The 24,462-nt window shown below is 35.1% G+C and overlaps 1 protein-coding gene across 2 annotated transcripts in view; it reads right to left on the minus strand.

Annotated features, from left to right (window-relative positions):
* The window catches only part of PCCA (propionyl-CoA carboxylase subunit alpha), a 373,670-nt gene that overhangs the window by 225,404 nt on the left and 123,804 nt on the right, over positions 1–24,462 (minus strand). For both annotated transcript variants that reach the window (XR_012922419.1, XM_012751855.2), the window contains exons 9-12: positions 18,059–18,137; positions 14,514–14,616; positions 7,424–7,518; positions 2,906–3,056 (exon numbers count right to left, since the gene is read on the minus strand). Coding sequence is in view for 1 of the 2 variants with exons in the window: in XM_012751855.2 (XP_012607309.1) it covers positions 2,906–3,056; positions 7,424–7,518; positions 14,514–14,616; positions 18,059–18,137 (428 nt within the window). In the remaining variant the exon portion in view is untranslated. The remainder of the gene's footprint in view (positions 1–2,905; positions 3,057–7,423; positions 7,519–14,513; positions 14,617–18,058; positions 18,138–24,462) is intronic.

The following is a 24,462-nucleotide window of genomic DNA, read 5'->3' on the forward strand; positions in this document are numbered from 1 at the left end:
AAAAACCAACTCACGCTGGATAACAGACTTAAACCTAAGATATGAAACTATTAGAACTCTAGAGGAAAACGTTGGAAACACTCTCCTAGACATCGGCCTGGGCAAAGAGTTTATGAAGAAGTCCCCAAAGGCAATCACAGCAGCAACAAAAATAAATAAATGGGACATGATCAAACTACAAAGCTTCTGCACAGCCAAAGAAATAGTCATGAAAGTAAACAGACAACCTACAGAATGGGAGAAAATTTTTGCATCCTATGCATCCGATAAGGGACTGATAACTAGAATATACTTAGAACTCACGAAAATTAGGAAGAAAAAATCAAATAACCCCATTAAAAAGTGGGCAAAGGACTTGAACAGAAATTTTTCTAAAGAAGACAGAAGAATGGCCAACAAACATATGAAGAAATGCTCAACATCTCTAATCATCAGGGAAATGCAAATCAAAACCACAATGAGATATCACTTAACCCCAGTGAGAATGGCCTTTATCAAAAAATCTCCAAACAATAAATGCTGGCGTGGTTGCGGAGAGAGAGGAACACTCCTACACTGCTGGTGGGACTGCAAACTAGTTCAACCTCTGTGGAAAGCAATATGGAGATACCTTAAAGCGATACAAGTGAATCTACCGTTTGATCCAGCAATCCCATTGCTGGGCATCTACCCAAATGATCCAGTGACACTCTACAAAAAAGACACCTGCACTCGAATGTTTATAGCAGCACAATTCATAATTGCAAGGCTGTGGAAACAGCCCAAGTGCCCATCAATCAAAGAATGGATTAATAAAATGTGGTATATGTACACCATGGAGTACTATTCAGCTCTAAGAAACAATGGTGATATAGCACACCTTATATTTTCCTGGTTAGAGCTGGAACCCATACTACTAAGTGAAGTATCCCAAAAATGGAAAAACAAGCACCAGATATATTCTCCAGCAAACTGGTATTAACTGAGTAGCACCTAAGTGGACACATAGGTGCTACAGTAATAGGGTATTGGGCAGGTGGGAGGGGGGAGGGGGGCGGGTATATACATACATAGTGAGTGAGATGTGCACCATCTGGGGGATGGTCATGATGGAGACTCAGACTTTTGGGGGGAGGGGGGGAAAATGGGCATTTATTGAAACCTTAAAATCTGTACCCCCATAATATACCAAAATAAAAAAAATAATTAAAAAAAAAAAAAAAAAAAAAAAAAAAAAGATAACCATCAGGAAAAGACAGAGAACCATCTGGAGCCCAGACCATTAGATTCCCTACCACGGGGGGGGGGGGGGGGGGGGGGGGGGCAGGACTACTGAGGAAAACCCACCCCAAAGTTCCAGGACACAAGGACTGACTAAGACCAAGGCATAAAGACAACAGACAACACCCCTCCTGCCTCCATCAGCAGGCTAACAAGGGTCCAAAGGAGTCTACCTTTGGGAAAAAGGCATGACTATGAAGACACACCTTCTGTGAAGCACAGGACCAGAGGAAAATCCTAAAGCTAAGGGCAAAATAGAGAAGGAGAAAAACCCTCAGGCAACCCAGTGGTACATGAAGGATAACCACAGTATCAGGAAAACTTAAGCTCGACTCAACTCATGCCTGGAGTGACTCAAACACCTTCTCCCGCCTCCTCACCCCCAAAGGCCTGATGGAAGAAGGGCTGACCCCATTCTCAGGTGTGAGTATGCTTTTCCTCTGTCCCTCCTATGGTACTACCAGCCCACAATCCCCCACTCACGTACCCCAGTCTTAAGACAACCCCTAATTTCTATATCCATAGCCCATATTTGTTTTTGAATGGTGTACTAGATTGAATAATGTTCCCTCAAAATTCATGCCTACCCAGAACCTGTGAATATGACCGTATTTGGAAATAGGTTTGTGGCAGATGTTATCCAGTTATGATGAGGTCATACCAAAATACAACGGAGCCAAAATCCAATATGACTGGTGTCATTATAGAAAGAGGAAACTTTGGACACAGAGATAAACAGGAAAAGGCCATGTGACAACTGAGACAGAGAATGAAGTTATGCTCCCATGAACCAAGGAACACCAAGGACTAATGGAAACCACCAGAAGCTAGGAGAGAGGCATGAACAGATTCTCCATGGAAGGAACCAAGTCTGCTGACACTTTAAGGTTAGACTTGGGCCTCCTGAAATGTGAAAGAATAAATTTCTGTTGTGTAAAGCCATCCAGTTTATGAGCATTTGCTCTGGTACCCCTAGCAAACCAATACAAATTCCATAAAACTGAAAACAAAGTATCTATAGATACTTTATGTAATATGTTCAATAATGAACTTGTGCTCTAGGTATGTTTAAGGAGGAAAAAAAGTCACCAGTTATAGCACCAGTAACTTCTTGAGATTGATTGGCACTAAGGAAGGATTGTCCCTAAAGTCAACAGTTACAAGGGCAGCCACTTGGTTTCTCAGCCTCTTAACTGTGGCAGAGGCAGCAGTTCCTCTGGGAGCCTGGCTGGGCAACACAGTTGTAGGCATCACTCCTGGAAGTTCACTCTGGGTCCCCTTCTTTCCTCTATCCTCCCAAAGATTTTGTAATCACTTAATCCTTTTCTATTTATAAAATCCAGAGTAGTTTCTCTTAACAGCACAAACACAGTTCATCCAGAAAGGTTCAAGAAAAAAAACAAAGTGGAATTTCCAACATTCCAAGTAGAACAGTGACAAAGCAAAGGTCTAGACATTGAACTTTAAGTTAGTGGGATACTTATCCCTCATTCCTAATGGATGTCTTAGCATGAGCATAAAAACTAAATATTTATTTAACAGTTTATGGAGTTGATTTTTAACCTTTATAAAACAAAAAGGGGTAGGCAAGGAAGGGTAAAGTATAGAGGCATGGAGAGGAGGAATGAAAAACAGTATTTGTTACCTGGAGTCTCGTATTCATTTCCAAGAAGTAAAAATTTTTCTTTGAATCCACAAGGAACTCTACGGTTCCAGCAGAGGAGTACTTTACTGCTTTGGCAAGAGCTACAGCTTGTTCTCCCATTGCTCTTCGAGTTTCAGCATCCAAAAAAATACTATAAACACAGTAAGAGTATTAGTCTCTATTTCATATAAAACTCAAGTTATCATTTGTTTATATTACATAAAAGTGTTCTTAAAGTTTACTCAGATACACATCATCTATATCAAATTAAGAGTTCATATTATATACTTTATATATGTTTTATAATATATGCTGATTGTACTATTAAGTATAACATGCTTAAATAAATCAACTGGATTTTTATAAAACTAACATTTGAACTTTTCACTGCAACTTTATACTGCAACTTCAATCTACTTATAGAATACATAAGTTTTCAACTTATAAAATTTAATAGGTATATTCAAAATTGCTTTAGGCTAAAAACTAGGAGAAAAATAAATTCTTAGAAACTAATATATACATTCAATCCTCATTGTCCATGGATTCCATATGTGCAAATTTGCCTACTTGCTAAAATTTATTTGTAACCCCAAAATCAATACTTAAGGCACTCTCAAGGTCATTCGTGAACAAGTGCAGAGAGGCAAAAAAACTGAGACTCCCAAATGCTGAGGTTGAACAAGGTGATGCTCTCTGCCTTCTTGTTCCAATGCTCATACTATAAACAAGTGTCCTTTTCAGGGTCTATTTAATGCCACATTTTTTACATTTTTGGGCTTTTTGTGTGTGTGATTTCACTGTTTACAATGGCCCCTTGAGCTTTGTGCTTAAGTGCTGTCTGGTGTTCCCAGCGCAAGAAGGCTGTGAAATGCCTTATGGGGAAAACGTGTGTGAGATAAGCTTACTCAGACATGTGTTACAGTCTTGTTGGCCAGAATTGTGTGTTCACTATTTATGAATCAACAATATTAAATAAAGTGCCTTTCAACAGAAACACACATAAAACAAGGTTATGTATTAATCCATTGGCAAAACTTTCATAAGCAGAGGCTCAGAGAAACCTAACCCTGTATTTCCCCTAGGAGCAATTGTCCAGTATTCACTAATTTAGTGTTCCTGGCACCTTTACAGAATGTAACTGCCACAAATAACAAGAATCGACTGTATATCTAATAAATCCTAAAACTTTTGTTTCAAAGTACCAAAAAATCACCTTCCAGCAGGCATTTTAAACTAAAACAGTTCCAATAAACTCCGAAAAAAATATCATCGAACCACTTCTGCATTTTCACAGATTCTTGCTTCTATCTAAAAAGGCTCTGAGAAATAAAACTTAACTATTTTCTGCTTGTGGGTTAAAATTATTCCAAATGAGTAAAATTTAGATGCTATATTATAAAATTATTATTATTAAACTTGCATGCACCTATCTCCAATAAGTAACAGTTATTAATATTATATATAGCCATTCTGCATTTATCCATGCTATGTGCCCACTTCTTTATCAGGCCCACCTATTTTTTTATTTTAAAGTAAATCACAAATTAGATATCATGTCACCTGTAGAAACTTCCATATGTTTCTATGAGATATGTACTCTTTTGTAACACAACCACACTTAAAAAATTAATAAGAACTCCTTAAGAGCACTTAATATCCAGTCTGTATTCAAATTTCCCTGAATATGTCATAAATATCTTTTTTTTTTTTCTTTTTTCTTTTTTTTTTTTTTTTTTTTTGAGACAGAGTCTCGCTTTGTTGCCCAGGCTAGAGTGAGTGCCGTGGCGTCAGCCTAGCTCACAGCAACCTCAAACTCCTGGGCTCGAGTGATCCTTCTGCCTCAGCCTCCCGGGTAGCTGGGACTACAGGCATGCGCCACCATGCCCGGCTAATTTTTTATATATATATATCAGTTGGCCAATTAATTTCTGTCTATTTTATAGTAGAGACGGGGTCTCGCTCTTGCTCAGGCTGGTTTCGAACTCCTGACCTTGAGCAATCCGCCCGCCTCGGCCTCCCAAGAGCTAGGATTACAGGCGTGAGCCACAGCGCCCGGCCTCATAAATATCTTTATAAGGTGCAAACACTGCATTTGATAGCTTTTTGCATCTTAAAATTCTTAATCTGTAATGTCCTTACTTTTTTTTTTATTTTTTTATTTTTTCCCCCAAGACTGGTCATTTTTCTCTCTCATTCTTCACACATTCTTGGTTTAGTTGCATGCAAATCCATAGTGTATTTTAACATTCGTATTATATTTCTACTTCATATAAACTACTAGTTAGAGCTAGAGCCCTGAACAGATTCACATTGGATTGGGGTGGGGGGCAAGAACACTTCACAGATGGGAAGTATATTTCCTACTGTCTCCCTTTTGGTGATGCCAGGATGGGATTGGATATTATGAATCTTATTTACCTATTACAAACATAGCCATGCATTAACCTAATATATAGGCATAAATGACATTTCAGCCATAACTGGCTGACAAAACTAATGCAACCAAAAGAAGGAAACCCAACTAAAGATTACTATCACAACATTTGGAGAATCTCAATGTAGTTGGGTAAACTCTTTTTTTGCTCAGTTTGGTCTTGTCCTTTCCCTTGTCATAACTCTGCTAATGATACTCAAAGATATGAGCAACCCTAGCATTGCCCTCAAAGCACAGTTGTAGATTCTTACTCTAGGAACTGAAAACTACACATTTCATTTATTTTAACATTTCACAGTGCAAAAGTACATATCCAGTCACTATTAATAATCAGTTCTAGTTCTTTCATTTTGATTCCTACTGCTTTAAATGTTTTCTTCTAAATGAATAGATATTGATATGAAAAACTTACATTTCTAAACAGAGAATCAAAGGGAGTGGGTCACAGATCCCTCCTCTCACTGCTCAATCAGATAAGTGTCAAAGGGTTTGGGGACCATGTGTTAAAACTATTATACCATATTTTTAAAAAATAATATGACACAAATAAGGTTTAATTTTTAATCATTATTCTATCTTTAAAAATTTACTCTTGGCCGGGTGCAGTGGCTCACACCTGTAATCCTAGCACTCTGGGAGGCCAAGGTGGGTGGATCGCTCAAGGTCAGGAATTCAAAACCAGCCTGAGCAAGATTGAGACCCTGTCTCTACTATAAAAAGAAAGAAATTAATTGGCCAACTAAAAATCTATAGAAAAAATTAGCCAGGCATGGTGGTGCATGCCTATAGTCCCAGCTACTCAGGAGGCTAAGGCAGGAGGATCACTTAAACCCAGGAGTTTGAGGTTGCTGTGAGCTAGGCTGATGCCATGGCACTCTAGCCCAGGCAACAGAGTGAGGCTCTGTCTCAAAAAAAAAAAAATTTACTCTTATGTACTCATATTAAAAATAAAAAATAAAATTTAAAAAATTCACTCATTCACACTTTTTCTTTCAAGAAACTATAACCACATTCTATCAAGACAGGATGGCTAAACTGATTAAAACTATAATTGGCCATATCTCTTAGTGCCTGATAATTAAAAATAACAATGTAAACTCAACTGAGGATTTTTAAGAACAGAGAATATCAGAATATATACAATACCAACCTAGCATCAAAATAGAAATGCAACTTCATGAAATTGCTACACCAAACACATACAAGGTGGCCTAAAGAAGTACCCAAAGTGGCTCTGATAAATCAAGGAATTTCCAATAACCATACCCTAGAAGCCCTTTCATGGTAGGATAAATTCAGGATCAACTTTTTCTTTCTTTTCTTTTCTTTTCTTTTCTTTTCTTTTCTTTTCTTTTCTTTCTTTTTCTTTCTTTTTTTCTCTCATTCTCTCTCTCTCTTCCTTTCCTTTCCTTTTTCCTTCCCTTTTCCTTCCCTTTTCCTTTCCTTCCCTTTCCCTTCCCCCCTCCTCCCTCCCTCCCTCCCTTCCTTCTTTCTTTCTTTCTTGAGATGTGTCTGTTCCTTTGCCAAGGTTGGAGTGTAGTAGCATGATCATAGCTCACTGTAACCTCGAACTCCTGGGCTCAAGTAATCCTCTTGCCTCAGTCTCCCCAGTAGCTGGGACTCCAGGTAAGCAACACCACACCTGGCTGATTTTTTAAATTATTTTGTAGAGACGGGGTCTCACTATGTTGCCCAGGCTGGTCTCAAACTCCTGGCCTCAAGCAATCCTCCCACCTTGGCCTCCCAAAGTGCTGGGATTACAGGCCTGAGCCACTATGTCCAACTAGGACCAACTTTAGGAAACCTTCACCAACATACAGGAAAATCAACTCCTCCTTTTATTTGAGGAGCTGTCTACCCAACTTTTTCCGCTAATAAAAACCTATTTCTTTTTCAAGTATTCCCACATTTTTATGTACTAAAGTACTGAGAAAAATCAAGTGACAAATTCTTACTTGTAAAAATATGCATTAATAAAGTCTACATGAATATTAAAGCAATTTTAGCCAATAAGAAAAATATACATAAGAAATACATAAAAACAGGCTATTTTATAAATGTTCACTGGAAGGGACTCTTACCTTGGTGCCTCTTCCACTACCTTCTGATTTCTTCTCTGAATTGAGCACTCTCTTTCATTAAGCCACAAAGCATTCCCATGTTTGTCACCTAAAACCTGAAAGAGAAATGCCATTTGAAAAAACACATAGCCACAGCCACAGAGTATGTGCCCAGTCAATATTTTCCCCATGCAACATCTCTTAATTTTTAATACTCAAAACTCACAGGACATACGTACCTTTCAAAACATTCCTTCGTTTCATGTTAATAGAGGAAAACTTTATATGTACAACATCCAAACTCAATACAACATTTTTATCAAAAAGATTTGAGGAAAAAGTTTTCATATACAATGAGTAAAACACCAGAATCAGTTGTACAGATTTTGTGAAGGGCACAGAGTATCAGTAAAGGGAACATAGTTGTGGATGTCAATCATGCTTAGGAGAGCCACCAGTGTTATTACAAACATCTGTTTGTTGTTAACATTATTAAATGTCTGTTGTTCAGGAAATGATATTTTATGCATTTACATCCAATACGTAGTCTGTTATTTACACATGGTTGTCTTTTCTGTGGTTTATTTTTGCTATAGGAAACTGGGAAAAGGCCTGGAGTTAATATATAACACATTATAATTTTCCCATTTGTAATACAGGTTGAGCATCTCTAATTTGAAAATCTGAAATCTGAAATGCTCCAAAATCTAACACTTTTTGACATCATGGTCAAAGGAAATGTTCATTGAGCATTTCAGATTTTTAGATTAGGGGTGCTCAACCAGTAAGCATAAATTCAAATATTATAAAATTCAAAGTAACTCAATATCCAAAACACATTTGGTCCCCAGCATTTCAGATAAGAAATACTCAACCTGCAATGGAAAATAGGCTGGAATGGCCAGATGAAATACAAGATACCCAGAAAAATTTGAATTTCAGGTGAACAATGAATAATTTTTTATTAACTGTGTCCCAATTTCCACATGGGACACACTTTTACTTTAAAAAAAAAAATCATTGTTTATCTGAAATTCAAACTTAACATATATATATTTATCAGCTAAATCTAGAAACCCAAAAACAAGCTCTTCATTAAAGTTCTTGCCTAGAATATTTGATTTTCAGAAATGAGTAATCTATTTTCAGGATTAAGGAGTAGATGTATATTTCTGAATGTATATCTTTAGTTCACAGAGGTTAAGACCTATTTTAGAAGCCAAAAGACTAGACTGTAATTCTAGATCCAAACAGCCATGCAACCTTTCCAGACAAGTCATTCTGTTTCTTCACACATTATAAATAGCAGATAATATCATCTTAATATTTTATATGGCTGCTGGGAAAAAAAATCAAATCAAAAAAGATCACAATTATAACAGGTATAGTAAGCTACAGAATGAATAGTTAACATATGACTGCGAAGTTAATTTTTAGGGATAAAACCTTTTTAAACCTTTTTAAGCAACGAAGTAAAACATTACAGTAATAAAATGTCAATAAGTTGGAATTTTATTACTAAGACTCAAAGGTAGCTGCATGAAGTACATCTAAAAATATTTTAGCCCTCCCTTGGGAGACGGTTAAAGTGGGCCAAGACCAAGATGGAGGCCTGGGGCCCACCCCTGTCCTTCTTCCCAGGTGGGGCAATAAAAAAAAAAAATTAAACTAAATAAAAATATTTTAAATCATTAAAATAGTTCTCAATCTCTTTTTTTTTTTTTTTTTTTTTTTTAAAGGAGACAGGGTCTTGCTCTGTCACCCAGGCTGCAGTGCAGTGGCATCATTATAGCTCACTGCAGCCTTAAACTCCTGGACTCAAGCAATCTTCCTGCCTCAGCCTCCCAAGCAGCTGGGACTACAGATGTATGCCATCACATCCAGCTAATTTTTTGTACTTTTTTGTAGAGAAAAGGTTGCTCAGGCTGGTCCTCCCATCTAGTCCTCTCAAAGTGCTAGGATTATATGAGTGAGCTACCATGCTGGGCCTCAACCTCTTTTGTTATTCTAATTGACAAGGAAGTGAAAGTAGACAGTATTCAAGAAATGAAGCCAAAATAACCAACAATTGTTAGAAATATTTCTGATTGTAAAATATTCGATTCACATATAGAAACAAGAGTTTGTTTTTCTCTAAATTCTGTATAGTCACCGAGTTCATTTTTAAAAGTTCTCTGCATTTACCAGGCATTCACTAAAAATGATTTGACAATAATTTATTCCATTATATAAACGAGGAGGCTAAGTAACCAAAAAACATTGTAAATAAATAGTGCTTATAAGGAAAGTTAATTCTTAAATACTTCTTGAGTTTTTTAAAACTTTACACATTTGCATGTCCTGAATGTGAAAAAACCTCTAAGCCATACAGCTTACCAAAAAAAAAAGCTTCCCTGTAGTAGACTATATCATGTAAAGCAAGCCATTCAGCATCCCTGGACCCATTCCAGGAAACGCCAGCAGTACCCTAGGCTGAGAAACACTTGTTTAAGCCACACAGAGTGCTGCCATTCACACTGCCAGTGCAATTTCTGTATGGAAAAGGACAACAGTATGTGATAACTCACATAAATAAATAAAAAAAATAGGTGATATACACGTATATACTTCATTGAATATGTATATAGGGATACTCTAGAAATAGTAACAGTGGTTGCACGCAGGGATAGAACCAGGGGACTTAGACACAGGGTAAAAGGGATGCTTACTTTTTTCTTGAAAACCCTTTATCATGTGCACAAATCACCTAATATAAGTAAAAAACTAAAACTTAAAGAAAAATAAATTTAAAAACCTTCCAACTATAGATCAAATAGGAGAACATCTGTGTTGCCTATTTAAGCTCTAGGAGACATTTTCACCTATGTTTAAAAATATCACCCAGGCTATATGCCATAGCTAAATAAGCTAAAAAGCTGGTGTAGATATGTAATCACTCAACACAAATTAACAAACATTTATTGCAAATTAGTCATGTGAAAGACAATGGCTTGGTTGCTGGGGACAGCAAATGGCTAAGACCTATTCTCTGTCCTCCAGGACCACATGGTCTATTAGAAAAGTCAGATATCTAAAAGTAAAATAGAGTAAGTGGTCTTCCAGTAGCATGAGCAAGTGCCAGATGGGGAATATAGTAAAGAACAAAACTATTATGCTCTTAGGATGTTACAAGAAGAACAGCCCAAATATCCCCCTAAATTACAAATTTAAATATCCAACTGCCTACTCAACAGCTACACTTTAATGTCTAATGGGCATCTCAATCTTGATTTGCCCAACTTTATAACCTGATTTCCTCCCCAAAACATACACCTCTCAGTCTTTCCCATCCATCTCAGTAAAAGATGGTTCCATTCTTCTTATTTCACAGGCCAAAACCCTAAAGTCATTTTTGATGCTCTATTTTTTTCTTACACATCACATCCATCTATTCGAATATCTGGTCTACCTTCACAAAATATCCAGAATTCAATAACATCTCACCACTTCCACTGCCCACTGTGTGGCCCAAGCCATGGCCATCTCTCACCAAAATTACTCCTGCAAGAACCTCCTAAGGGATCTCTCAGCTTCCACTGCTGGCTTTCAATTGCTAAGAACTATTGACTACTGTATGCCTCCATTTTTCAACTCCATTGAATGGGAGTTATTTATTGCAGTGTCATACCCTTTTCTCATCATTGGATGTTGGATGAGTGAATGTCAGATTGGCTTTAAATTCAGAGGTCTTTGTGCCAGAAGAACTGCATGTGACGGACCATAAACAGAAGTCTCATCCAGATCTGGACCAAGTAAAAGATGACATCCTGATCTTGAAAGGAAGGCACATCTATCCTGTTTATGTGAAGACGAGATCACTGGGGCTCAAAGAATGGGCTGTGGTAGCTAGTAACCAAAGATGACCCCAGTACAACACACATTTTGGTATCCCCACCCACGTATAATCCCATCTTCCAAAGATTCTAGGCTGGCCAAGGAACTTGCAAAATGCAACAAAAGTCATTCTGTGCCAGTTCTGAGCCCAAACCATAAAAAGGAAGACAGCTATTTCAAGCAGCTCTGACCAGTAACTTAATAATTCTACAAGGATATCCTTGTAGAAATAACACATGGAAAAGCCTTGTGGAAATGCCCCAAGACTTCACAGAGAGGAAGAGAGTGTGTCTCAGCTGAGCTCAGTCTTTACACTCCAATGCACCTAACATAGAGTGTTCCAAACCAGGCAAGACCCAACATGACCACTGTCCTGGAGCATAGACGCCCTGTGAAGCAAGAGAAGTGCCCAGCTAAAGCAAATCAACCCAGAGAATTATGAGAAATAGTTAAGAAACAGTTAAATGTTATGTGGAGTTTTCTTATTTCGAAAAATACACAATAACATAAAATTTACCATTTTAACCACTTTTAAGTGGTATTAAGTATGTCCACATTGCTGTACATCCTTAAATGTTTTAAATTATCACATTTTGGGGTTTATCACTCAGCAAAAGGTAACCAAAACATGCAAACAACTGAATTTAGCAAGGAGTCAAGGTCCATATATAAAAATCATATATATACAAGGTCCATATATAAAAATGTGTATTTCTATACACATGCAACAAATAGGTAACTAAAATTTAGAAAATAACATTTGTAATAGTATCTAAAATAATCAAATATCTAAGAATAAATCTAATAAAAGACACACAAAACTTCTATACTCAAAACTACAAAACAATACTGAAAGCAATGAAAGAAGATCTAAATAAATGAAGAGATATTCCAGTTCATGGATTTAAAAATTCAATATTGTTAAGATGCCACTTCTTCCCAGAATAATCTCTAGATTCAATACAACCCCAATCCATATCCCATCAGGTGGGGATGGGGAAGGAAGGAGAGACAGATTGATAGGTGAAGTCTACTAATTTACATAGAATGTCAAAGAACCTAAAAAGAACCAAAACTATCTGAAGAAAAATAATAAATTTAGATTGCTTACAACACCAGATTTCTAGACTTACTATAAAAACAAAATAATTAAGACAATTACCAAATCTTAATTTATAACAAATGGTCACACAGTAATAAATGATGCTGAAGAAATTAGGTATCAGAATGGAACAATTAACTCTGACTCTACACCAAACAAAAACAATTAATTCAAGAAGGGTAACAGACCTGAATATCACATGTAACACAAACAAGCTCCTAACTAGGGTAACAAAGGGGACTTCAATAAAATTCAGACCTTCTGTTCCTTAAAAGACATTGTTAATAAAATGAACAGGCAAGCCACGGGAAGGGAGAAGGACACACTACACTGTACATGTATCTGGCGAAGGACTCATAAGCAAAATAGATACAGAACTCAGACCACCCAATAATTTTTAAAAATGTAATTGGAAAAAGGCAGGCAAGGACAAATGTCTTGGGCAGTCACTTCACAAAATAAGATATCCAAAATGGTCAATAAATTTGCAAAAAAGACTTCAACACCAATACCCATCAGCAAAATGAAAATTAAAGAGATAGCATCAAAAGGACACCAAAATAACTAAACATTTAGAAACGTTAGAATAACAAGTGTTGGAAAGGATGGCAGCAAGGAAAACTCTCATATGTTACTGGTGGGAATATATGTTAGTACAGCCACAGTACCTACTAAAACTAAACACAATCTTACTATATAATCCAATCATGTCCCTCTCCTCAGTCTATCAAAAAGAAAATATATATATACATATATATATATCCATAAATATATAGTAGTTTTATTCATAATACAGAAAAGCTAGAAACAATCGAAAGATCAATAGGAAAATGGATAAATTACAGCTTAGGCAAACAATGGAATACCACAGAACAATTTTTAGAGGCAAATGATAACAAAATCTTGTAGAAAATCTCAAAGATATGATTTGCAAAAAAAGCCAGACCCACCCAAGTATATATTATTCCATTCATATGAAATTCAAGAAGACAGAACTAATCTATGACATTAGATATAGCATTACCAGTTACTTTTGGTGGCCATTGTTAGGGACTGTAAAGTTGTGCCAAGAAATCTTTTGGTGTCATAAAAACATTTCATATCTAAATACAGATGACTGTTACACAGTTATATATGTATGTGTAAAAATTTTATTAAATTATACACTTAAGATTTGTGGATTTCCAACTGATTATATAAGTTTGCGTATTTTTCCCACTTCGGAAAATTTGAGAAACTACATGAGATTTTCTACCCATACGTATGATCAATGCCCTCATTCTCACCCCAAAAAACTTCCAACCTCTTCCAAAAATTAAAAATAATAATATCTAGGTAAAGTGATCAATGAACTTAAAAAAACAACTGACAGAATCTAGGACTATTATTTTATGCCCTGATCAAAAGTGATATAACATTTTATTTAGTCTCCTGGTTCTCTAGCTACACCAAATTAAGATAAAATATACTTAAAATTTAAAGCTTTCTACTTTGATATTTATTTTTATCAATTTTAATTGTCACATATCAATTCATAGTCATAATGTGTAAAATTAGCACAAAGTCATTTCTGACAAATGAAAATGTCAGCAGACTTGCCTTCTTCCATATTTTATTTCAGAAAACCTATTTTGTTTTGCCAAAATCCACACCCTGACAACCACTTTAAGGACTAATATCTTAATCTGAATAGAAAAAATGATTTATTCATCTCTAAAAACCAGCTCCTAGCAGAACGCCTGTCACAGCAAAGCACACAGACATTTGGTGAATTTAAATGATACAAGAGCCCAGGTCAGGCACTTTTCTTTTAAAAATACCCCATAATGGCCCAGTCTTGGAAGAGGACTGAGTGATTCTGAAGGTAGAATATATTTAGTCTGGTCAGATATCTTGGTACTACTTCTTTTTGGAGGTGGATTTTTGGATCATTCCCCATCCTAAGCAAAATCCTAGCACTGTAACAAAAAGTATACCAGATTCCAAAGGTAGGTAAAGCAACTTATTTTGTTCTTATTCAAACATACCAAAACAATCACAATCATTCTAAATGGAAGAGGAGGATGTGTTTCTAATAGGAATAAATGGTATCATTTTAAAGTCATAATAAGTAAAAAGCATCTTAAACATACCAACCTGGATTTCTATATGACGAGGGTTATCAATAAATTTTTCTATTAGAAGTCTATCATCACCAAAACTAGAAGCAGCTTCTTGAGATGAAAATCTAAAACCATCCCTATAAAGGAAAAAAGAAGGAAGAACAATCAGACTAACAAAAACAGCTGTCATTGTAAATGAATACAAAAATCAATTAAATATTTATTTTGGCTTACTTCTGAACAGAAAAAAAATTCACTCAATATACGAGTAACTAAATTCATTTTGGTTGAACTACAACGCTTCCACCCACTAGCTCTGTGAGTTATTTAGCTTCCCTGATCCTAGATTTTCTTTTGAAACAGCAATACTGATCTTATCTCATCCACTATTAAATATAAAATTTTAACTGACCAGAGCATATAAAATTAATTCCATTTCTTCAACCATAATACACCTTAATTTCACTAATAAAAAAATATAAAAATGCATATCCATTTGACTCAGAAGTCAGGAGATACAAATAAAAACATAAACTGGCCACCTGCACAACTAGAGCAGAAAAACGGCAAATACGCTAATTGAGACTGAACATACAATAAGAGAATTCTCAAGAACATTTCATAATATTTTAAATACACACCTTGAAATGTAAGTGCACCCCACACACCCACAAAGGTTGTTACAATTTTATCTTCTTTAAAATTGTTTAAAATTAGTAATTAAAAGAGAAAAGTACAATTTGCGAAACTAAAGATATGGGTCTAATTATTGCTTTATTTCATTCTCAAACTATAATAATTTAAATCATTATTATTAAAATATGCCTATTAACCTCACATAAAATGGGTCCATTTGACCGGTCCATGAAAAACTCAAACTTGCATTCTAAAACTGAGTATACTATTTTTCATTCACTGATATATTGAGAATATAAAATTTAATTCCTTTTATACCTAATAAACAGTTTCTTAATCTTTAGATTAAATACCTATATTTAATGTACAACAGTAAAACCAAACCCTTCCAATCCTTTAATTTGCAAAGTCTATCTGGTAATTTTAGAAATAACCATCTGTTTGTTTTTGTGCTTGCATACAACATTGCAGGTGAACACAACTAGAAAACAAATTTCAAAACACTGCAAAACCTCTTATTTCTCAGAAGTCTCAGAGGAAAGGTATTAGATTTTCTTAGCCTTCCATTACCTCTTTGATTTAGAGGAATGGAGTTTAGGTCTCAGGAGACCACAAACTTCAAAGAAACTAGAAGCACAATGAATCAGTTTTTGATACCATATAACCAACTTTTTAGTAGATGGGGCGTAATAAATCACAAAGAAACAACATAGCACTTTATAGTTTGTCTCTGTTGTAATGATTGAGAATTTTCATTTTGTATTTAAACCAAGAACACCAAAAGTAAAAAATCAAAGTCATCAAGATAAAATAAATATTAACTTTGAAAGCATCACCAGCATATTTTGGAGCTCATGGAAAACTGTATTAGGAACATCATTTGTCACATTCAGTCATATATTCATTCAATAACTACTTACTGATCACCAAACTTTATATCAGGTACATAATTTAGGTGCTTGGAATACAAAAATAAAGCAGAAACTGCCCTCACAATGCCTAAAGTCTGTGGGAGTATTTAAAAAATGTAGAAATGATCAATTTTCCATTCATGCTATACATTTCACTTAAATTTGAATAGTGAAAAAAAGCCAAAGATGATTTTAAAGTCTACCTTTAACAATTTTCATAATTCTCAAAATTTATTAAATAGAAGTCACAAACATTATTCTTTTTAAAAATCTTTCAGATATTCTACAGATTCTAAGACAAATTATAGATCCTACTTCCCTGAAAAAGCTTAGGAAAGATGCCACAAGAGGAAAACATTCCTTAGGATAAAAAAAATAAGGCAATTAGTGGCTACTAAATTTTCCCTTGCATTCAAAAATGCTAAAATTTTGTGGGTTATACAAAACAAAATTACTTCTTCAAGGAGAGAGAGAGAGGAAAGGAAGAATTGCATGGATGAGTTGTGGCATGATGTTAATGGTTGGTGGCTCTAGAAGACAAATATATAGATGCTTGCTGGACTACTCTTTCAATTTTTCTGTAGTTTTGATTTGTCTAAATGAACAGAGGATATACAGCAACTTTTTTAAATGAGGAGCATTATTAAATCAAATAGTGTCACACCTTTATTAATGTCAACAAGCTTTCAGAGAGGGTTTATTTATCAAGGTGAGAGTAATATTTTAGATAGAAAATTATTTATATATTTTTATTAATTATATGAACATAATTTGAATCAATATACTATTTACTTGTCAATAAAGGGTTAATTTACAAAAGGATACCCAATATATGAATGGATATAATGATTTCTGAAAATACTAAACTCTAAATTAAAATTCATAGATCAAGAGCAGCATAGCAAACCTCACTTCCAAGAAACTACAAATAATAATCCCCACCATAAAATGTTACTGACAGTACTCCTGGCAAAATGACTAAGAAATCTGACATCTGGCCAGGTTCAACAATTCACGCCTATAATTTCAGCACTTTGCGAGGTCAAGGTGGGATAATCACCTGAGGCCAGGAGTTTGAGACCAGCCTGGACAACATAGCAAGACCCTATCTCTACAAAAAAGGGTGGGGGAAGAATAAATAGCCAGGCCTGTAGTCCTAGCTACTTGGGAGGCTGAGGCTGGAGCCCAGGAATCTGAGGATAAAGTGAGTTGTATCCTACACTACACTCCAGCCTGGACAAGAGAGCAATACCCTGTGTCTGTAAAAAATAGAAATAGGGGAAGAGAGGGGAGGGAAGAGGCGAGCAGGGGAGGGGAAAGAGTGAAGTCATGAAGGAGTGAAGTCTATTCCCTGTCCACTCAATTTGAGCAGAAGCGTGTATTCACTGATAAATCAGTAGAAGACAGTGGAGGGGAACCTGTGTGACTTCTGAGATTGAGTCATGAAAAGTATTCTATATTTACAAGAGTGCACTGCATATAAAGGACACAGTAATTTTGAACTCAGAAGAAAAAATATATTTCACACTATAAAATTATCAAAGTAATTCACTACTTTTATGAATTAGCAAAGGAAGGCAAGTATATATAAGGTAATATATAAATTTTATATATTACCTTATATAATATATAAGGTAATATATAAAATTTCTCAATGAAATTATGACTGCTTTTAAATATAGTTGGTCCAAATCTTTAGACTATGTTCAGAATTATACAGCCAAATGTTAGCAATTTATTCCTAGAAAACAGAATCATGACTGTAATTTTTAAAAATACTTATAAAAACAAAAAGAAAATGCTTTGGTAACACTTAAAATAGTAAAAACCTTTCTATAATAGGATAGTCATTATCAAAATATAAATAGCAAGGGTTTATGCATAATTTGCATTTTTGCCCATTGCAAAGAGTAAAAATTAGACTGTTACTTTAATTATTCCATTACACTTTTGCTACCTGTTTACCTGTCAGTTTAACAAAACTCCAGTAACTGCAATTTTCATCAAAAGTGTATTTTGGACAGCCTCTCACCTGGTCTCTTCATCATCCCAAGCGATGCGCATGCCTTTCCCACCACCACCTGCTGAGGCCTTGATCATGACAGGGTAGCCTAACAGCAGGGAAGAATTAGACAGAAGTTCAGACTTTGATCATTTGGATGTATGAACATGACAACTGACCACATGTTCGATAACAGAGAAGACAATAACTAATTTATTTAAAAGGTCCTTTCCTTAGACTCAGGAAAATAACACCAGTGTAATGATCTTGTATATATTTTAAAAACGAGAGTGTGACCAAAAGAAAAAAGAGGCTACTTATATCAATAAGTATAACATTTTCCCCAGTGATAAAAGCTAAGGAAATATAAATAAATTGACAGTGGATTCTAAAAACAGAAGTAACAGAAGTAGATGCAGTATTAACTAACCAAAGATCTAAGAAGCAACCTACATAGAACCAAGAAACATCCCCAAAAATGTATCAGAAATTAAATTCCTTTTTCAAAAGTGATTTTTAGGTACTTGAGGTATTTTCATCTGAATAGTCACAGAAAAGACCCACAGCTTTTTTTTTTTTGAGACAGTCTCTTTGTTACCCAGGCTAAAGTGAATGCCATGGCATCAGCCTAGCTCACAGTAACCTCAAACTCCTGGGCTCAAGCAATCCTCCTGCCTCAGCCTCCCAAGTAGCTGGGACTACAGGCATGCGCCACCATGCCCGCCTAATTTTTTCTATATATATATATATATTAGTTGGCCAATTAATTTCTTTCTATTTATAGTAGAGACGGGGGTCTCACTGTTGCTCAGGCTGGTTTCGAACTCCTGACCTCAAGCAATCCGTCCTCCTCGGCCTCCTAGAGTGCTAGGATTACAGGCGTTAGCCACCGCACCCAGCCTACACCTACAACTTTTATCAGTAAGAACTGACATGATAGTATTGGGAAAAATCAAACATGGCTTTAATATTATGGGCTGGAGTAGAAGATCCAGGGCTCACTGATATCAATGAAGCTATTATATTATACCATTCCATACACTCAATGGGGTATTACAAAAATATAAAAAAAGATCCAAAACAAAGGATATTTATAGCTAAAGATTTATAAGAGAAAATAAAATCATAAAATTGTTGCTAGTTACATGATTGTTTAGTAATTATACAGTAAAATTTGACAGCAAGAGTTATCTATAATCATTTAACAAAATAAGTTGTAATTCTCCTATACAGGTTTTCTGAAAACAAGGTGCAGATATTCACGTCTGAGATCATTTATGTATGATCTTTTCTGAAGAAAGAAGAGGTCAGTGAACACTTAAAGGACATTCCCAGTCTGTGATGCTCTAATAGCACTAAACTCAAGTCATAGGATCTTTAGAGGAAAAGGGAAGAGAGGACCAAATGTCAAAGACTTTTGACCCTCAAACCACAAAACATCACCCTCAACTTTACCTTAGTTAAAATGGCACTTGCTTCCTAAATGTTTCATAATTAATTCAACTAAAGATTTTTATGTTCATTATGTTTATGTGGGATAGCATTTTTAAAACAATGCTAAGTACAGAGAAAAGAAAGATAAATATGTTGTTCTTACATTGGGGCCCTTATAATCCAGGAAGAGAGAGGCAAAGAACCCAAATAATCCTATCATTAGGGATTCAGAAGAGAAAAGAATCAGGAAGGTAGAAAGAAAAAGGATTAAGAAAAGTGTATTATAGAAATGGTCATTTAAATGAGGCTATGAAGGATGAGCAGGATTTGAACATTTCAGGCAGGAATAGTGGAAACAAAACAGAAATGGGGAATCATGGGACAAGTTTAAGAAATGACTAAAGAATTCAGTTGAAGTACAAGAATGTATTTTAATATGTAAGATGGTAGAAGATAAGAAAACCAAAAACACAGATTGAGGGCAAAGTGCAGAAGATTTTACATGCTTTGATTCTTTTTAATTTTTTTTGTTTTAGCATATTATGGGGGTACAAATGTTTAGATTACATATATTGCCTTTGTCCCACCCAAGTCAGAGCTTCAAGCATGTCCACCCCCCAGATGGTGCACACTGCACCCATTAGGTATAAATATGCCCATCCCTTCTTTCCTCTCTCATCTGCCCGACATCCAATGAATGTTATTACTGTATGTGCACTTAAGTGCTGATCAGTTAATATCAATTTGATGATGATGCATGCTTTCATTCTTCATCCCACATGAGATCATGCATGATTTTTGATCCTACATGAGAATAGCTAAAATGGTATTTTGTCTCATTCAGTGCTGCAGCCTTGCAATGAATGTCACATAAAGGAATTGGAATGAAATGAGTAAATGAGAATTAGCCTGTTTGGGGAGAGTGAAGAAATACAATCTAAAAATTCAAAACTGGCATGCCTGCAAAATCCTGTCTACGACAGTTTCATGGATCCATACCTGCCCCACCCCAAAAAACATGTTATCAATTCACCATGAAAAATGATTTGTCCTTGCAACAGGAAACCACAAGAGGTGTCATATCCATAGTCCATATCTCTATGATATTCAGTTCCCTCTGAAGATTAAAAATTTTGAAGTTTTTCTGATTCTAATACTAATTTCATCTTAGTCATTTACTACGGATCTTGGACTATACAGTGATTTTTGAGTTTCAAAATAAGATGGGGAAATTGTCCTTGCTCAAAAGGAACAAGTTGGGAAAACAAAACACATGAAATAATTCATCAACAAGAAATTATTGTATGTTCAAAACAGTAAGACGTCATTAAAGGACAATCCGCAATAAGGCAATACCATCTGCCTAAACAGAGCATTAGAGAATACACGTAACCTAGGAAGGCAAAGTTCCCCAACAAAAATCTAACAAGCCAAATAAAAAAAGGTTGGGAGGAAGGAAGAAACTGATAGAAGTTAGTAATACTAACTCTTAATCTAATCTTTGAGCTATATTCTGAAATAATCAAAAGTAAGGTTTTCTACTAAACTTCTTATGTCAAATGAGTCATTGGATTTTGGGCAGTACATATTTTCATACTGTCACCATACTACAGAGAACAAGACCTAGACATTTAATAAGAGGAGGGAAAAGAATATTCCACACAGATGATGTTAAATACTATTGAACAGTCCAGTCCCTCATCCTACTTTCTTGTTATGTCTCTGCCATACTAGCTACAGGTAAGTCTTGGGGTGCTAGGAACTGGAAGGAGGAAAAAAAGACTCAGTCAAAATTGGCATTCCTGGAAAACTCAGAAACTGTCAACAAGTTGATGGTTATTGCTACCCCTCACTTACCTACCTGTGGATATGAAATTTCCACTAGTGTTCTCTTATATTTTCTTATGCACTAGAGCACTTACTCCTTTTAGCTTTTGTCTATAATGCATTTATTTGATTTTATATTCTTCAGTTGATATATGTTTGAAACAGAACCACCTTCCTTAAAACACAAAGTCCACAAGGCTTACAAAAGGAGGCAAATTTCCTGGTCTAAAGAGATTGCTTTAAAAAAAAAACAAAAACAAAGCAGATCCTAATGCTCTTCCCAAGTTTTTCCTCACCTTTCTGGTCATCTCACTGGATGCCGACTGCTACTCCCTTACTCAGATAAATACTTCCAAAAAAAAATCTACTAAATACTACGTGAGAAAAAATGTTAAGACAATACAGAAGCTTAAGTTACCAAAGTACTAAAAGGTTTCTAATCCTCCTTTTCTGGACTTAACTTTCAAGGCCAGGTTTAACAGCAGGATACGACATTCTCTCTGGTTTCCTTGCCTCCCAGCAATCAGCACGTCTTACTTTCCACCACAAAACAAGCAGTCTTCTTTCTAGCTCTACCACCAAATTTTCATTCATAAGTTCAAAAATGTTTACTGAATATTTACTATGTGCCAAAGTCTGATCTGACTCTGGGGGATACAAAGACAAACAGTTCAGAAAATTCCCTGCTCTCGTGAAGTCTGCTATCTAATCTAAGTAAGCAATATATAAGTACACGTGCACCTAAATGCATGTGTACACGTTTTATATGTACAATGTGAGATAGTGATAAGTGCTATAATAAAAACACAGAGATATGTGACTGAGAGTGATTGAGGCCACTGTTCCTTGAAAAGACTTCTCTGAGAAAACTGATGTTAAACTGAGATCTGAGTGACAAGATAGAGCTAGCCCTCTGGAAATCAATGATGGAGGATGATTCCTCAAAAAAGGAACAAGCTAGAAAGTGTTACATAGGACAGGGATGTGACCTAATAAAGTATTTTTAAGATCACTTTGGCTGCTATGCAATGAGTGACTTGTCAAAAGGCAAAAGTAAAAACAGAGAGACTGACTAGGAAGCCTTTGCAGTGGGTCAGGTGACAAGCTGTGACTTGGAATTGGTTGCTAGCAATAACAGACAGAGAGAAAAAGACTAGAGTCAGCAGTTTGGATGTGTAAGATAAGGGAATGAAGGCAGACTCTAGGAGCTTAGCAAATCTTCCATTTGGTTATGAATTCCAAGTCAAAAAGAAATATCTTTTTTGACCAACTGATAATGATGGCATTGTCCATCATTTATCTATTCAAGACACAATAAATAAACTTACTCTTCAAGCAAAATCTACCCACACAGGGTGGCCTAACCTGGTAACACAAAAGCTGATAAAAATGACATCATGATACAACAGTCATAAATTGTATAATAAAGAATTTCATGTCACTTTTTTCATCTAAAGCTTCTTAAATTAAAATTTTATAGAATAACTAAAGGAGAAGGACTAGTAAAAAGAAGAGAAAAGTAAATATTTATTAGGAAATGTCCTATTCCTAATTTAGTGATACTAGTCAGTAATCTCTCAAAGAGAAGGTATGATTTGGGGGGATGGATCTTCTTTTTTAAAAAGTTAGGAAACACCTATAATTAATTGCAAAAGCTTTTATTTTTTTTATAGCAGCCAAAGTGATCTTAAAAATACTTTATTAGGTCACATCCCTGTCCTATGTAATACTTTCTAGCTTGTTCCTTTTTATTCTTTTGCAGTTAATTTTATTAACTGCAAAAGAAAGGTTCAAAATAAAAAGAAAACAAAAGATATTTCAGGGAGTAGCTCAGTCCTCTAGATGGATAGATGCAGCAAAAGCATTTGATAAAAATCAACACTCATTGAGTTCAGCAAAGTAGTAATAAAGAGAAACTTCCTGCACTTGATTAAAAATATCTATAAAAAATCGACAGCTAACATTATACTTAATGGTGAAAAACTGGATGCTTTCCCCTAAAATGAGGAATGAGGCAAAAATGTCCCCTTTTACCACTCCTAGTAAACATCCTACTATAGGTCCTCACTTTTGCAGTATGTCAAGAAAAAGAAATAAAGGGTAAACAGACTGGGAAAGAAGAATAAAACTCTCTTCATTAGCAGGCAACATGACTGTATATGAAAAAAATTCAAAAGAATCGGCAACAACAAAACTCCTAGAACTAATTAGCAATTATAGCAAGTTTCAGGATACAAGTTAATATGTAAACATTGATTGCATTCCTATATGCTAGCAATGAACAATTGTAATTTGAAATTAAAACATAATCCTATTTACATTAGCACCAAAAAAATAAAATAGTCATAAATCTAAAAAAATATGTACAGTATCTCTATCCGGAAAACTATAATACTCTGATGAAAGAAATCAATGAAAATCTAAATGGAGACATAATCCATGTTCACAGACAGGAAGATTCAGTATTATTAAGATATCAATTCTTCCCAACTTCATCTATAGTTTCAACACAATCTAAATCAAAATCCCAGCAAGTTATTTTTGTGGTTATCAACAAACAAATTCAAAAGTTTATATGGAAATACAAAAGACCTAGAATAGCCAACACAGTATTATAGGAAAAGAATAAATTCAAAAGACTGATAGTACCCAACTTCTAGTCTTACTATAAAGCTACAGTAATCAATATAACATAGTATTGTCTAAAATAGACAAATTAATCAGTGCAACAGAATAGAGAGCCCAGAAATAAACCCACACAAATACAGTCAACTAAACTTTGACAAAGAAGTCAATGCAATTCAATGGAGATAGTCTTTCCAACAAATGGTACTGAAACAATTGGATATTCACATGCAAAAAAAAAAAAAAACCTAGACATAGTCCTTATACTTTTCACAAAAATTAACTCAAAATGGATCTTAGACCTAAATACACAATGCAAAACTATATAAAATTTCTAGAAGAAAAATAGGATAAAATCTAGGTAACCTTGGTTTAATAATGAGTTTTTACATGTAACACCAAAAGCACAATCCATTAAGAACATATGATAAATTTAACTTTATTAAAATTAAAAACTTCTGCTCTACAAAAGACACTCTTAAGAAAATGAAGATATAAGTCATAGACTGGGAGAAAATATTTACAAAACACATACCTGATTAAAAAAA

The sequence above is a fragment of the Microcebus murinus genome, chromosome 13, assembly GCF_040939455.1.
Source record: "Microcebus murinus isolate Inina chromosome 13, M.murinus_Inina_mat1.0, whole genome shotgun sequence".
Taxonomy (NCBI): domain Eukaryota; kingdom Metazoa; phylum Chordata; class Mammalia; order Primates; family Cheirogaleidae; genus Microcebus; species Microcebus murinus.